Source organism: Telmatherina bonti (assembly GCF_933228915.1).
Source record: "Telmatherina bonti genome assembly, chromosome: 4".
Lineage (NCBI taxonomy): Eukaryota > Metazoa > Chordata > Actinopteri > Atheriniformes > Telmatherinidae > Telmatherina > Telmatherina bonti.
In genome coordinates, this window is record NC_136622.1 from 10,569,863 (window position 1) to 10,586,540 (window position 16,678).

Genomic DNA, 16,678 nt, shown 5'->3' on the forward strand with positions numbered 1-16,678 from the left:
GTTGTAATTTCCAGCTCTCGCTATTTGTCCAAATCCAATGGCAAAATGGCTCAAATAGACAGAAATCTTGCTGTTAACTTCTTTAAAGAATAAATACAATCCTGGGTTCATCCTTTATTAAAAACAAGGACACATTCCAGTGAATATCATCATTTGATGGAAAATCTCAAAGCTGATCCAGAAAAATTCACGTTCAACTTGATCAGTCACTGAAACCTTCCCTGATTGGTTGGAGTGCCATGCAACAGTGACAAAGGTCAAACATTTCTCAATTTTTTTGTGTGCACAAACGACGCCTGTCACTTGGCTGGAGAAGGGAGGTCATTTTCGCCTCATTGCACAAGTTCCACATAAAGTAAATGGACCAGAAGCAGCGTTGTCACTGTGATCAGAGTCTGTGATTGTGATATTTTATATGAAGCTGTGCCATTTTGTCCTATCATGAGCACAAACACACGGGATTGTTTGGTTTTATAGCACATTCCGATCAGGGGTACTGAATTTGGACCACAAGGGTTTCCCTGTATCCTTGCTTCAACACAGCTGACCCAAATGATTAAGTCTTTCTGCAGAACCCAGCAGGCTTTTACATCCATTTAATTGAGGTGTATTGAACTAGGAATACATGCGAAACCTTCTGGATTGCGGCCGTCGTAGGACCGATCTGAATACCCCTCTCCTACATCGTTGTGCTGACAGGTGAACCAGTCGCCAGAACATTGACTGTCAAATATATGATGATAATCTGGAACATTTCACTTACAGCAGCAGGCGTGTTTGAATGTCAGGCCATGAGTCCTGCAGCTGAGGGTCAGAGTACATCCTGAACAAGATCCTCAGGCTGCAAGCCAGACTGCTGGTCTCCTGCTTCAACAAGTTGGGCTTAGATTTGCCTTTAAATCCTGAAGACAGAAGAGAGGTGTTTGTTTTGCAGGTGCATGGTGTTGTTTTCCCTAATGTCCTTCATTTTACTGTGGTTGGTGATACTTCTTGCATGTCACATGCCTTTTTCCCCCTTCTTTACCCCTTGGTAGCCAGACTGCGTTAATCAAAGTAAATAAGGAGAAAACAAACAAACAACACAATAAACCTTTCCAGAAAACTAAGTGCTATTTTGGCCTTTTTAGTTTTCAATACCTGTAAATGTTAACACTGGAAATAAACTTTAGATTGAATTTCACTTACTGGAATAATCTTTGTTATCTTTCAGGATAGTATCTTATACACGTTTAAGGCTTTTTGGCCATCAACAAACAAAAAGAAAACCCAAAAGACACTCACACAACCTGGACATGCTCAACATTGTTTCTCATTTGTTTATTTAAAAAACAAAATGCTTATTTATGGAACAAATGCAAAAATTTAAGATTTTTAAACTAAAATAAGAGGATTTTTTTTAAGCATCTTCCATCTACCTGCCCTCCAGAGAGCTGTCCTTTGCTCATTGTTGGAGTTGAAATCCTTGGCAAAGTTGTGTGACTCCAACAGACAGTCCAGGAGCTTGAAGAGGTGTGCAGATTTCATATGTTTGTACATGCCCTGATCTGGACCTAACTTGCCTCCCTCTGCCTCCGACTCCTCCAGAGCATCTCGCTGAAGCAGTTAGACAGGCATAGTTACATAGTTTACAACAGTTGTTTTAGGTTTCTTGTCAGCAAGAACTAGAAAAACACAACAAGCTAACTTCTTTGTTCATTTTTCACAGTCAGGTTAAAAATATTTCCCTCAAAATGAGAAGTTCACAGACATAGAAAGTGTTGAAATAAAACAGACAGTAGTGTTTGTTTGACCTATAACAGTAAACAGACAGTGGTGGTTGTTTCTCACTGCACCTGTGCAGCAGCCATGTTGTCAGCATCCTCCTTCTTGCTGGTTGCAGGGTAGAAAACAATGTTGTCTATGGTCTGGATCAGTTCAAGCTGTACCACACATTTAATCAGCAGCCCTGCAAACAGCTTCTGGTCTGAGACTCCTGGAGTGCAGAAGAACAAAATAGAACAGAATTCACACTATGTTCATCAGGACAAATGTGGGGCTAAATATGAATATAGAGAAGTGAAAAAATAGAAAAAAAGAACGTTGTGTGGATGTACTTACTGCCATTTGACTTGCACTTCCAGGTGTCATCGCTGGACATCTGACTGTGTCCTCTCTCAGACAGAGCTCTGTCATAGCTACTCTGGGACTGACAGTCAAAATCAGCATCCTGGAGATGCACAGCAACAAACATTACTCACATTCACATAGTCGCTCGTTTCTTTTACAGTTAAAACATTACCAGGACACAGAGCAGTTCTTTTCATTTCATAAAGCAATTTATTACATGCATTATTATCATTAATATTTTCCTACATAGTGCTTGCCATCCGCAGTGTCTTCATCCTGTCCAGCTGGTCGCCAGCTTAACAAACTGATGCAAAAGAGAAATGTGATAACAGATTGAAAAACAGGTTTAAGTCTCAAAATCAACACAAAGAATACTAAAAACAGTTAAATTACTAAATTACTGAAAATATTTACAGCCATAATTAATGAGTTCTTCAACAGAGTGGAAACTAGACCCATGTAATAGGCTGGAAAGTGGTACAGTACTCACACATGAGGGCTGGTGTTCTGGAAGATCTCCAGCATACAGCAGCAGGTGATGTTCCATACATCAGGGCTGAACTTCTCCCCGTTCAGAATCACCAGGTTTTCCAAACAGTTTGTTCCTGACCGAGCCAGCTGTTCATTATCTGCAACAGAAACCAGGTCAAACACATCCGCCATGTACACATGCTTTCCACATCACTCAGCTTGTCGTCAACAACTATAAGCTTTGCCTCTGTGTTGGAGGAAAACATGGAGGGAATTTAAATATTTGGCTAAAATTGTCATGGCGACTGTGAGATCGCTGGTCATTAAAATGACAGCAGGAACATATTTCAGACACAAACACCTGCCTTTCAGGCTACTCAGGCAGTAAATGAGGGGTTGTATTTAAGGATGGTTTGTCTAACTAGATGAATGGACTGGTGTGTTTCCATTCATGTCATCTTACCATGACCTGCCAAAGTTGCATTTGAAGTCATCAGCTCTGTTATTTATACAAAGCTACAAAGATGACACCCCGAGAGATGTAAAAAAAACTGCAGACAGGATGAGAGATTGTCCATTTCTATCCACATTACACTTTAATTATTTAGGCATTTTGATGATAGCACTATATGTTTCAAGATAATATATATCTTTTCAGAAACCAAACAAATCTCTTTAAAGAAAGCTGAAATTATAATACAAAAAGGAAAGCTCCCTCACCACCCCTTCGTTTAAACACGCTGACAATCTCCAGAATAGGAAAGTTACGTATAAACGGAAGCTTAAAAAGATCAAGTCTGTACAATAAAAATAAAACAGGTGTTGCTTGTCTGGTTGTTGAGTGTCATTGCTCTAGTAAGGACTAAACTCCCACCTTGCCTGACACACCACTGCAGCTGTGTGAAGATGTCTGCCAGTAAGATTTCACTGAGAGGCTCATAAAACTGAGTGAACACATCACAAATGGCGTAGAGTGCATGGTTGCACGTCGTCGTCATCCATTCGGTTTTCTGGAAACAAACAAAACATTAAAGCATGTCTGCACAGACTTTTTTCTCAACGCATACCAACCAGATTTGATCAATTTCTACCTCCGTCTGCTGTTCTGGGAGCTTCATGTTGTCAAAAATGCGAAAAACTATCCTGAACAGGTCGTGCCACCAGTGCTTCTCAAAGGTGTGGCCATAACTTTTCATGATCTCGAACATGACTGTGAGACCTCTGTCAAAGCAGAGACAGGAAAAAACATCAAGTTTGATGTATCACAGGAAAACAGGAGCATGTTGAAGCTACAGCATCAGTGTAGTGTGACTGCGATGGAATAAAAAAAAAGCAAAAAAAAAAGCAAAACTAAATAAATAAGCAATAAAGCCTGAACACTATCCAACTAGAAGTAGAGCTTCCAGCGCTACTGCCACATCTGATCAGGTTCTGGTTAGCTGTATGCCAGGGGTGTCCAGCTTCGGTCCTTAAGTGTCACAATCCTGCAGGTTTTCCATGTATACCTGTTCCAACACACCTGACTCATACTAATCCTTGTGCAGAACTTCATTGGCTGTTGGATCCATTTAATGGAAGCCAGGTGCGTTAGAACAGGGATACATGGGAAACCTGCAGGACAGCAGACCTCAAGGACCGACTTTGGACACCCCTGCTGTCGGCGGCTAGTTACATCGAAGAGAGCTACTTCCTCAGGGGTGACTAGAGATCAGGGACTGGCAACAACTCAGATGCAAACAGTCTTGATGGCTGCAGAACAGAGTTAGTCATTCTAGTCCAACAAGAGCTGCGATCCAGCAGGTTTCAACACACACAGGAGGAGCAGGGGACGTGTTTATGATGTTGGTTGCGAGCTCAGCCTGAGACGAATATATTTATGATCAGCAGAGGGTCTGTTTTTATACAACACTGTTTGAGTGGTTTACTTGAAAGGAAGAAATTAGAGGAGACTCAAAAGTGGTCAGAGTTGTTCTCATGTTTTTGATCTTACAACTTGGGATGTGAACTGGGTTCCATTTGGATGAAAATCTTGATAGTTTTTTTTATCAAGCCATTGATAAGCTCCAGTGCTTAGCAGCAGGTGCTCGGATCTTATGTATTCCATGCATCTCATGCTACCGCCTTTACAGGGGGCTCATGTAATGGAAGAGGTAAACTGAATAAAACTTTCACTTTTCTACCAATTTTGAAATAATTTAGTAAAAAAAAAAAAAAAAAAAATCTAAATCTCATCAATTTCCAAGTAGTACCTTTTTATATTACATTTTTTCTGTTTAATTGACTGTTTTCTGGCACTCTCAGTGGTCTTCAACAGACAACATATCTAAAAGTATGACCGGTTAAAGGACAGTATTCACATCAGTGCATTTACATCAGGATAGTCTGCTAGACTGGGTCCGACTGGAGACCCAGTTCAGTTGTAGGGGGGGTGTATCCATTCATACAGAGACCGCAATCACGCTGCACTTTGGTCAAACGAGTCAAACTTTTACAATAATATATCCCCATTCCCAGCAAAGGTTGCACTGCACTAGTGTTTAGTAAAAGAGAGGCCAAGACCTGCGTGAAGAAGGAAACTCCGCTGCGAATTAAACATGGAGTCAAAACTATCGCTGTTTTGGGTTTTTATGTTGTCTTATACAAGTATACTGCAGAAATACACTGCAACGGTTGTGGACTCGGCCTGCTTGAAACAGGTTGAGACCTGAGTCTGTAGGCAGACCGAGTCCGCTTCTTTGGTCTGAAGAAGAATTCGTTTGGCGTATTCACATTTCCCCAAAAGAGGCAAACTTTCCGAGCAAACGGAGTCAGATTTGAATCAAAAAGGTTGATGTGAATGTGCCCGAAAACAACTCATCATCTTATTATAATGTAAAAAGAAAAAAAAAAACAATCTATGATGCAAATTAAATAAAACAGGAATGTTTACAGCTTTCAATATGTGTTCCTTGATAGCACTGCAAGAAAAGCATCTGAACAAGAGAATCTGACTGGAGATGCAGATGCAGACTGCAGCTGATTCATGAATATTTACCTTTAGTATGAATCACGTAAGTCAGCGATCACACATCTCCATGTTCAGATTAGATCATATTGTGTTATTGTGATGTTTTGGTGTTCAATGTTTTTAATAAATCTACTTTGTTTTGCTACCTGGTCCGGACATCGAGCTTGCAGCGGTTGATGATACAAGAAAGCTCAAACAGGATGGGAAACCAGCCACGAACCCACACCCGATCACCAGGAGCAACATTCATGTCATCACTGGTGTATTCCCTCAGAGCCTGAACAGATACACAGCATGGTAGAAGTTTCTTATTTTTCATCATTTCACAAAGATATTTCAATTTTCCCACAGTTTCTTCAAGCAGTGTATGTATAGCTGAAAAAACCCCCCACCTGTGGTCTTTCAGAGACGTATTTTGCACAATGTCTGATGAGTCTAATCGCCTCCATGCTGGTGTCAGGGAAAGCTGCATTGCACACAAACTCTGACAAACACTTTACTGCATCCTGGAATGAATCAATAGCAGCTGCAAAATGTTGCTGGAAGGTGTTCACTGATGAAAGAAACAACCCAAAAACAAGAATGAGCTTTTTGCTGAACATAAATTAATCTATTTTCAGAAATATGCAAAGCTAAAGCGGTGATTTCTTCCTGTGTCAGCTGACAATATAGCTGCAGCTACAAAATGTCAATGCCAAATTTATTTATATAGAACATTTAAACAACAACTGCTGACCAAAGTGCTCACCAGTAGTCATAACCATTACAGTCATACTCACTGACAATGTGCCCAGTGGTCTGGAAGGCCAGCTCCACTATCGTCTCATCATGGTCGGAGGCAGCCTGGTGAAACACTGAGAAGATGTTCTTCCAACCAGAACGGATGTTGGCCGCTTGGGAATTTACCATCTGAGCTATGCACCTGATCACCATGTCTCTGATGGTGGGAGACCTGAGGGGGAGTTGTTAAGCAAATTTAATGTGATAAATGTGTTTGATGTTTGTTATATTACTTATACCATGGTCAGTGAGAATTCTAATGACATCTGGTGTGCGTTATTTTCATATAAATGGACATGTAGTTCTGTGAGTTAAATCACTGTAATAGCCCTCCATGATGCGGCGTCACCATAGCTACAACTTAATCAGCTGATTCAGATCAGCTGGCTTTTAATAGGTGAACAAGAGGAATGCGTTGTAGCTTGACAGCGATTGTTTGGCATAAAAAGTACATCGAGGCCAACTTGAAATTGTTCCTGTACTTTAGCATATTTAGCAAGTGTTGGTAAAAAGAAATCAACATTTGTTATAAAATGTTTACTGTGTGAGACCATGGTATAAGCGGATTAAACAACTTGGATCCGTGCATAATACAGGTGTAATGCACTTCTCTGTGCGTCGTGGTGTTCTAGACTCCGCGTCGTGCATTATAAGCATCTAATGCACGGCTCCTCATTGGCTAATCCTTACTTATACAATGGTCTGGGTCAATACTTGATTCTGATTGGTGGCAGGGTGTCCGTTAAGTAAGGAATAATGCCCGACGAGGTGTCCATTATCAGAAATTATTGGGCGCAGTTCACTCCCCGTGTTGTCCATTAATTTCTGACAATGGACACCTCGTCGGGCATTATCCCTGACACATTGTGAAAAATTTTCCCGACAAACAACCACAGCTCTTCCCTCCAACATACTGTATGCTCCACTTTTACTCCAAGTGTTGAAAATATATAGTAAGTCATTGTGATCCATTTCTATCTCAATATTCTCCACCTGTTCTTCTTCATGATGTGCTCAAAAGGCCTGAGAAAGTCCTTCTGGAAACGGAAGTTGGCCAGTTCTCCTTTTTCCAAGAACTTCATGGAAAGCTGCCTCAGTGAATCCACAGCAAAGATGGCGACATCTTCATTGGGATTACAGCCCACCTGCGGAGGAGCAATTATTAAAATCGAGCTATGATATGTTGATATATGTTATGATGATTGATGATACATGATATGATGATATGATACAAGATGATATATGACATATATGATACGATATGATATATGATATGATGATATGATGTGATATGATAATATGATTGATGATGCATATGATGATACGATACAATATGATATATATATATGATATGATGACTGATGATACATGATATGATGATATGATACAATATGAAATATGATATATATGATACGATATGATATATGATATGACAAAATATATTCATACATCATAAACATGTATGTTTGTGTTGCCATCGAGGCAGCGCATGGCTCACATAATGACAGGAAATAGTTCACTCTTCAGGCAAAATGCATTTAAATGTTCACCTATGACCTAGTTAGAAGTCCATGTGGTCTGTCTGTGGTGTGGTGATGGTGGGGGCAATGAGGTTCATAAGACTTTGTCTTTTTTGCTGAGACATGACAACAGTATAGATGACAGCAGTACATGCTACTACACCTGTAGATCATTTAAACACCAGATCAGCTGCTGATTATACCAGATGTCTTTTATATGACAAACTGCGAACACTCACACCTTCGCCATTTGGCTGATACAAAAAGCAGAGCTGGTTAATGTCCAACCACAAATACAAATCATCACAATTTATATGGATGAATAAAATCTGCAAATCTTCAAATACAACATATTCCAGACATATTTTACCATTCCACCTCTGGTCAAGTTCAAACATGTCCCCTTATATGAGCTTGACCTTAGACTATGTGTACATAGAGTTCAGAGACCATGTGCTCCAGATAACCACGTTGCCAAAGCCCTTGGAGAAATCCCGATCTGCTTTTGCACACTGGGGACTGGATGAGTCTAGTTTGCACATCAAGCTAAATGTTCGGTAGAAATTAAAGTATGTTGATCTCTGAAAGGGCGTACTTGCATTATTATAGCATTTTTGGAATTTTAGTTGAAAATTGTCTCAAAATGACAACAATAATCGCTTAGCGCAATATTATTGTCTACCGCAATAATTTCTGAGATAATTAATCGCATGGCAAAATTTGTTTCTGTGTCAGGCCTATGGTCAGCAAAGACACAGAGGTTATGTGAACTAGATAACTGTCTGTTAGCATGAAACGCTTCTGTTATGTTTATGAAGAGATGGTGCACACCTGCGTGTGTCGCCCGCAAGAGGCCTGGCATGCACACTACATCGTTTTTGGTCCTATCTGTGATTTCCCCCTGCATTGTGATTTTTGTCATTCCCCCCAAATACAAAGAACAAGGTTTCAAGTTGTGTGTGGAAAAGCTGTGGTGTAATCAGAGCCTAAATCTCTAACTAACCTCTGCTTGATGCATGCGTGTGATTATTAGTGTTTTTCACTCAGTTATTGGCATGTTTTTACTTCATGCTCCCTTTGTAAGGATAAAAGTAAAATTGTCTAAGCTAATCTCTACGACTGAAATGATGGCTCAGTGACTGACTGTAGTGGCTTTGTGGTGGAAATCAATCCCGACAATAAATCCTGGGTTTTCATTAGAAAATGCAGGACAAACATGAATACAGCATAGAGCAGCATAAAAAACTGTTATTTTACCTAAAAATATCTAACTCTGTAGTCAATTTCACACATGCTACACATAACATAGACTTCCACAGCTCAAAGTTTATGGATGCTTTGCTGAACTGACCTTGTTGAAGTGGTCTCCAATGACCTGCCAAATTCGGGACCACTGCAGCCTGATGCGGTTCATGTTGTAGTAAGATATTTCTACAATCTTCTGTAAGCTGAACATCCTCGGTTGGTGTGCTGAGGCCAGCTCGTCCATGGACACTGCACACAGCCACCGCACAAAGTCCACTGGAAGGAATTCAACATCATTGCTGAGTGAAATTATTCTCAGACAAACCCTACATGAGCATACAGCCAGAAGCATAAGATACACACCGATTGCATTTCCATCAAGTCTGGTAGAACCAGTGAAGATCCTGCAGATAAAAATGTTTAAGTAAACTGTGCATCTTTAGTCATGTGCTGAATCTTAGGGTTTTGAGGGAATGTCATCTCACCTATCCACAGCTACCACCACACTCTGAGAGCTGGTCTCTCCTACAGACTCCTGAATGTGAGCCATCTGTCTCCTATCCTGACTTCCGACCAGGTTTCCTGCAGCATAAAATGATATTCAACATAAACAAACATGCAACAACCAGAAGACTTAACTAACAACAATGGGAAAAACAAAGGATTAAAAATATATATTATTGATAAAGTATAAGTGTGTTTATATTGTTTGCAGTGACAGTGAAGATGGTGTTGGATAAAGGTTATGTTGTGGATAAGGTGTGCATGTGTGACCTACCCAGCCCCAGTGGCATAAACTCCTCCGTGCCTGAAGGTAAACCCCTAATGCCAGCCTCCCTGTCTCGAACAACCCCCGAGATGTAGCGCGTCTTCACTCCAGTGCCAATTAACTGGGCGAGTTCTAGCTGACTGATACATTTCAAAATCTACAACACACACACACACACATATAACACATATACATTGAGCAAAAAACACATTTGATATATATTTACACACAAGATTTAAAAAGAAATATCAGTACATTTTGAAAATAAGAAAAATCCCTACATACATATATACATATATAAATACACATGTACACAAGCTAAATTAAATGACAAATTTATAACTTTAATAAAGTTATATTATTTTCAAATTTCATCACTTTTTTTCAACTCAATCTGTGCGCAACATACATCTATATCTTCTCCTACAATGTAAACTTGATCATGAACACTTTTTTTTTTTTTGTTACATTCCTCCTCTGAGATAAAGCTTTTCCACCTCATGCCATGAGTTTCCCAGGTAGTTTCCATCAGTATGAGCCACAGTGATCAGGGTCTTAATGGTGTCGATGTTCTTCTGCTTCATCTCAGTGATGCTGGAACTGGCAGTCAGCAGAGTGAATCTGGCCAAGGCCTGAACATAGGCATCTCGCTCCAACTGCAAACAAACAGGACATTTTTTACTCAGTCATGGACTCAGTAATGGATTTTCAGCATTGAACTGATTTTTTTTTTTAAATAAAAGTATACGGAATAAAATATAATATTAACTGAATTTAATTCAATTCAACTTTATTTGTATAGCACCACTTCACAACAATGCAATATCAGGGCACTATACAGATACATAATTAAAGCCAATTCATAATAGCACAGACTGGGCAGCGCAGGTATTAATCTGCGCATGACAATAATATGACATGGTGAAATAGGTGGTTTTCTGCGTTTCTAAATCAGACAGACAAACTTTTTTTAAAAGTTTGTCTGTCTGTGGACGGAAAACCCCACCATGTTGTGACGTCAGTGGGAGAACACCTTAAGATTTGACCGTTCTACACACATTGTGGAAGTGGGTTAACACCGATGATAGTTCCAAGCACATCTAGTCTGGTTTGTGTGGTGGAATCATTGGCCAGTTCCAGTTCAGAGTGTGTTAATGCTGAAGAATATGAGGGAAGATCAAACCTTATTGAGGGGACTTAGAATCGTGCAATTCAGACTGAGTCGAGAGCGACGGTGGAGAGGCAAACATGACCGCTACAGCAGCAGTGGCAAACACACAGCAGGGGAACACAGACTGGTCTGCCTTTGTTTTCATGTTAGAAACACATTATTTTCTTCACAAGACACTGGAACAGCCAAGGTGGACATCATGACGATTTTGAATGGTGCTGTATCATCAGTCACAAGTTGGTGTCTGCATGAAAAAGCTCAACCTGTAGTATGATGTGACGGCAAAGCTGCAATTGTTTAATGGTAAAACTGGGGGGGGTTTCTGCTACGAAGCTGCTGCTGGCCTTTCTGTTTACTGGCAGGTGTTGTCACGTTGACGTCTCCTTCCCCTTCTCCCTCAGTCGGTGAGAGGTGCCACGGTCTTATTTATGGCATAAATTTTATGCAGGCACGACAGTATTACAAGCATCAACAAGAAAGACTCTTTGGCTAATAATACATTGCAAAAAATGTAAAAATGTTGTTTTGAGCACTTTAATTTAAAGAATGTTACCAACCTGCATACTGAAGATGCAGGCGATTCTGATGGCACATCGAATGCCTTCCAGGCACAGCGAGGCCACCTCTGGGTCATCACAGTCTTGCAGTCCCACACTGAATGCTGCCAGCAATGGAGTCCATGCAAGCTGTTGCACAAAAGAAACTATCAGCAAGTGGACTTCTCCACATTTACACTTATCAGACTGCATTAACAGTTTAGTCCTTCAGCTACAAAGTGAAAACACTTTCAAAGAATCCAACCTAACTGGGAATTTGAAGTATAGCAGCTAGCTATACACGTCTTAAAATCGGTGCTGATCTTTATTTACAGCACAATTACAAACATCTGTTTATACATCTGAAAAGTCGTGGATACTCAGGAGAAATCTGAACCTTTTATCCTCTCAATGTCCAGCCACATTGTTGGGTGTGTGTTCAGGACAACTCTCATTAGGTCATTTCACACAATACCAAGGCGATGAAGCAGTGTGTGTAAGTGAAAACCTTCAGTAGCATCACTTTGATGTTTGGACTTATCGTTCTGCTGTATCGCCTACTTCTAAAATTCTGACATCATTCTGAAAGAAGGCTGGCAGGGTACAGGGTGCAGCAGCCTCTCGCCCAGTGATTGCTGGGATAGGCTCCAGCTTCCCCACGAACCCTGATTAGACTAATTAGACTAAATGGTTAAGAAAAAATATGACTGAATGAAAGATTTGATATATCAATTCATTTCCAGCTTTTTTCCCCTCAACCCTTATGATCCTAATGTACCTCTGTTCTTACCTGTTGTAAGGCGGCGCCGGTAAAACTGGCTGCGTGGCCTAAGTTCAGTTCAGACCCGTTTATCTGTCATAAATGTTAAATGTCTGTCTGTCAAATCTTGGACAAGCTGTCTAGAACTTTGAATTTCCCCTCAGAGATGAATAAAGTTTGATTTAATTTGATTTAAATGTGTATTAGACATTTGCAAATAATTTTTATATAATACTGAGCCCACATAAAAGTCAATCAAAATCAGTTATCTAAGTGCAATCAGGTAATTATAGTAATCTGAAATAATACTAATTCAATGTATTTCTGGAAAAAAAAAAAATCAGTGTTTCTTTCTATTCAAAGCCAGAAAAACAACCTGGTCAAAAAACAATGTGAACTTTTCAAATGTGCTGATGAAACCGTTTCATTCAGCGGACTCTTTCTAAATATTCTGAAAGTTCAGAACTGGTAACGTGTTGTCATATCGTATCCTACTGTATCGGCTTGCGGACACCATCATAGACACAGAGGGCAGCTATGACATGCAATCATATAAATCAGATAAAAAAAAAAACAAAACATCAGAATATTTATTTTTTAAATAGGAGTGGGCTCTATTGTAAAATTGTATATCATTAATTACAGGTTTTGTGATTAATTAATTTAAACTAATAGTATATTAATCACATAAGTATATTTGCCCCAAAAAGCAACTTTTTTCATTTGAATTACATTTACTGGATGACTAACTGAGTGGATGTAAACTCAGGCTCTATTAATGTCTGGAAAAATGCTTTTAATTTTAAAAACAGTAAAATAGAAATAGAAAAAACAGAACAGACCGAGAGTTAACATATAACTTCAACATCTCCAGCTGTTCTCTAACTGTCTACAACATGTTTTCATCCACCCACTTCATTAATAGACATTAATATCTGGCGGTAAACCAGGACAGGATCAATCAGTGGGAACTTCATTCTGGTCATGCAGCAGAGGTTTAACCTCTTGCACCTCTGCTCTGACTGCAGCTTGAAGCTCTGCAATAACCTCTGGCTCTAATATAACAACAAAATGCAACATGAACTTTGGACATGGTTTAATTCAGTGGTTAGATTTTTTTAACCAAGTAATGGCTGAATATCTCATTCGCATATTTAAACATAAACTTTCAAAAAGTAAAAGCCTTAATATGGAGAAAAAAGCAGGAAAGTTGGTGATAGATGTTAGTTATTCATTTAACCTTATTAGTGTTTAACTTTACGTGAGAAAATGTCTAAAAATGTTACCTTGAACATGGGCCTGACATGTTCCAGATGTGTAGCACTGAAGAATGGCGCCTGAGCATGGCTTACAGCCTCCATCAGAGCTTTAGCTGTCTTTGCCATCTGCTCCATCTCCATGTTGTAGAGGAGACGGCGCTGCTTCTCACTGGCCACGTCTAGACGAAAAAGTAGAGAAATATTTCTCACACATTTCTCAATTTAGCATAATATTACAGGGCAAACGTCTGACAAAACCTTCAAGTACTCACTCTGTTTGGTGGACTTTGGGGTGATTGAAAATTCTTTGCTCTCCTTCATGGCAATTTTCTTGCCTGCAATCTCATCATATATGGAGGAGAGGTACTCCTCCGGCAGGTCCTTACTGTCATTAATACCACGGTTCATCTTGATGTACTGCTCCTTAGTCATTTTGTTCTTCACCTACATAAATAACATTTTTATTTGTCAATTTGGATAGTTAAGTCTCCTTGGGCTCCGTGAAAGGCATTCTACATAAAATGCATTATTTGTTATTGTGAATAAAAATGAAAGAAAAAAAAAAATTAAGCAACAAAATGACGGTTGAAGTCCTTATAAGCTCTCGAAGGCTCAGAGTCTTTATCACAGATTGGTTGATGTAAAACCTATGGTGACACTTACAGCTAATACTGTCTGGTCTGTTTGCACACAAATAAAAGCAGTAATACGCACGCACGCACGCACGCGCACACACACAGACAAAAGGTGACACAGGAAATTGTGCACTGAAAGTTTTTACCTGAGGACTGTGCAGGTCTGTGGTGAGCATGATAATGGAGTAGGCCAGCACATAGGCAGTATCTGCACTGGCAAACAAGGTCTGTCTACAAAAGAGGATGCACAACAGGGCATCAGGCTCCTCAGTCTGATGAAATGCAAACTGGAACAGTAAAAAGAAATATTATAAAGTTCTGACTCTTACCCCTGGTTGCATTCAAGATACCGGGCAGCAAACTTCTCCATTAGTCTGTCAATTTTCTGGGCCTCTCCTGGCAACCTGAAGCCTTCCAGGAACGCTCTCAGCGCAGACACAAAGTCCCGCCCACAGAAATCCAGCCTGTCCACATAGCAGTACATCACCTCTTTGTTGAACTTGGTATTCTCACCGAGAAACTCTCCGACTTGCGTCTGCGGATGAAGAGAAAAAAGCTTGGAATTTAGTAAAATGACCCAACTACATGAGAATTTAACACTGCATAATTTTATGTAGATTATTCCCCTCACTGTGTCTAGCCGGTCCTCCTGCTGTAAGAACTGGGCAATATCCTCAGCTGTGGAGCCCAGCATCCCCTGGTCCTGCAGGTACTGGATGCCGCGCTTTGGCTTCTTATTGAAGCTGTGGAAAGAACAATGGGACAAATTTATACAAAAACATCATAAGGTTCAGGTACACTCCTAAATAATCCTAAAGTCAACTTCTAGCCAGGCTGAGAAGAGGAGCTCACAGTTCGATGCCGTGCTCGATGATGTCCTTCTGTTGTTTAATAACCTCATACTGCTCTGGATGATCCGCCTGAGACGTGGGGACGCTGGAAACAGTGGAGTCCAGTGAGCTGATGCTGTCCCGACGCCCTGCCAGCTGCTCAGGAAGCTTCAACTCTCCTCCCTCACTGTCAGACGGATGCTCCTGACCTGAAAAATAAACACACCGTAATTATTACATGTTCAGACTCCCCGCTCCATTTTGTGTTGTCAGTGTATGCTTACCCAGGTTTGCTTGAAGGTTTGGATTCACATACATGTCTTTGCTCCATTCCACCATACATTTGAGGATGGATACCAGACATTCCAGACCCTTTTTACGCAAACTCAGCTCCTGTAGGAATCAGAAAATGAGCAAAGTTCATAGAAATGCTCTGCATCAACCCTCTTATACTGTACATTTCTTTAATATGCACCACAGTGACACCTAATGGACACATACCTGTAGAGGAGTAATGCCGAGCTCCTGCCCACTCCTGCCCTGAGCAATCTTGGAGAGATCATTGACAAGACGCTCGAAAATATTAGCAGCATTTAAGTCACAATCATAGTTTACATAGATGTCAACCACACACTGAGCATCTGAAGGGACAAAGAGAAGAAATGATGGAAAATATGTCAGTAAAACTGTAATAATAGATGTAATGGATTCAGATGACAAGAGTTGGGGTTTCTGTTGCATGTAAATAATCGTTATGCATCACCACGGCAACATAAAAGCTGCCATGCCTTCAAAACTGTGACTTTTGAATGAATGGATCCACATAAAGACTAAACTTGCACACATTTACGAACCTTAACAAGAGTGTGAAAAACACTAGTCTGAACTAACATGAACAGATCAATGGATAGATCAAGAGAGCATCTTTTCACCTCATCCATGTTTGAAAAAGTGCTTTATGATGCACTTCTCATTCTCACACACACAAACAATACAGTGTTTACAATGCTATCATGTCGTTCTGATATCACTATCAGCATTGCAGTGTGTGCAAAACACATTTCTTACTGTGTCTTTGTGAAAATATCAGCTGTGCATGCACTTTGTTTTTGTTTTAGCAGAAGTAGGCACAAATATCTTAGAGAGCTCGTCTCACCATAGCTGTGTTTGACTGTAGGGATCAAAATCAGAGAATCTAAAAAAAGCCACATTTGAACATTTGTGACACTATCAGCTGATTATTTTCAATGTTGTCAAAGTAAAATTGAACATGCTAGCTACTGTTGTCGTAATTTATACTTTCAGTTTCCCTCTCAATTTACCTCTGTGCTAAAAGTTCAAAGGATCCTTCCAAGCCCACCAGCAGGAGGGAGGAAGGGGAAACAGGGAGCAAACAAACAGGTCTAACTGCACTGCTGAGGGATGCATTTTAACAAGTGGGTCACAGAAAGAAGAATGAATTTTCTTGTTGTCAACTTCAACATAATTTAATTTCTAAAATTTAGAAAGATGGTGTCAGCAGCTTTTAACGCGATCATGCTCGCTACGTAAAATACATTTAGACTGACAGGTCTGCAGATGCCAAATGA

General features: G+C 40.1%; 1 protein-coding gene across 1 annotated transcript in view; it reads right to left on the bottom strand.

The window, feature by feature from the left end:
- Nucleotides 1-16,678, bottom strand: part of arfgef2 (ADP-ribosylation factor guanine nucleotide-exchange factor 2 (brefeldin A-inhibited)) — a 38,040-nt gene that overhangs the window by 3,842 nt on the left and 17,520 nt on the right. The window contains exons 12-37 of the mRNA XM_079239005.1: nt 15,591-15,730; nt 15,374-15,482; nt 15,112-15,298; nt 14,891-15,002; nt 14,589-14,794; nt 14,406-14,490; nt 13,897-14,068; nt 13,652-13,803; nt 11,627-11,755; nt 10,396-10,554; nt 9,908-10,055; nt 9,615-9,711; nt 9,493-9,533; nt 9,236-9,405; nt 7,358-7,509; nt 6,364-6,536; nt 5,977-6,137; nt 5,731-5,861; nt 3,669-3,798; nt 3,452-3,587; nt 2,597-2,735; nt 2,353-2,410; nt 2,098-2,206; nt 1,833-1,972; nt 1,416-1,593; nt 764-902 (exon numbers count right to left, since the gene is read on the bottom strand). Coding sequence (XP_079095131.1) covers nt 764-902; nt 1,416-1,593; nt 1,833-1,972; nt 2,098-2,206; nt 2,353-2,410; nt 2,597-2,735; nt 3,452-3,587; nt 3,669-3,798; nt 5,731-5,861; nt 5,977-6,137; nt 6,364-6,536; nt 7,358-7,509; nt 9,236-9,405; nt 9,493-9,533; nt 9,615-9,711; nt 9,908-10,055; nt 10,396-10,554; nt 11,627-11,755; nt 13,652-13,803; nt 13,897-14,068; nt 14,406-14,490; nt 14,589-14,794; nt 14,891-15,002; nt 15,112-15,298; nt 15,374-15,482; nt 15,591-15,730 — 3,553 coding nt within the window. The remainder of the gene's footprint in view (nt 1-763; nt 903-1,415; nt 1,594-1,832; nt 1,973-2,097; nt 2,207-2,352; nt 2,411-2,596; nt 2,736-3,451; nt 3,588-3,668; nt 3,799-5,730; nt 5,862-5,976; nt 6,138-6,363; nt 6,537-7,357; nt 7,510-9,235; nt 9,406-9,492; nt 9,534-9,614; nt 9,712-9,907; nt 10,056-10,395; nt 10,555-11,626; nt 11,756-13,651; nt 13,804-13,896; nt 14,069-14,405; nt 14,491-14,588; nt 14,795-14,890; nt 15,003-15,111; nt 15,299-15,373; nt 15,483-15,590; nt 15,731-16,678) is intronic.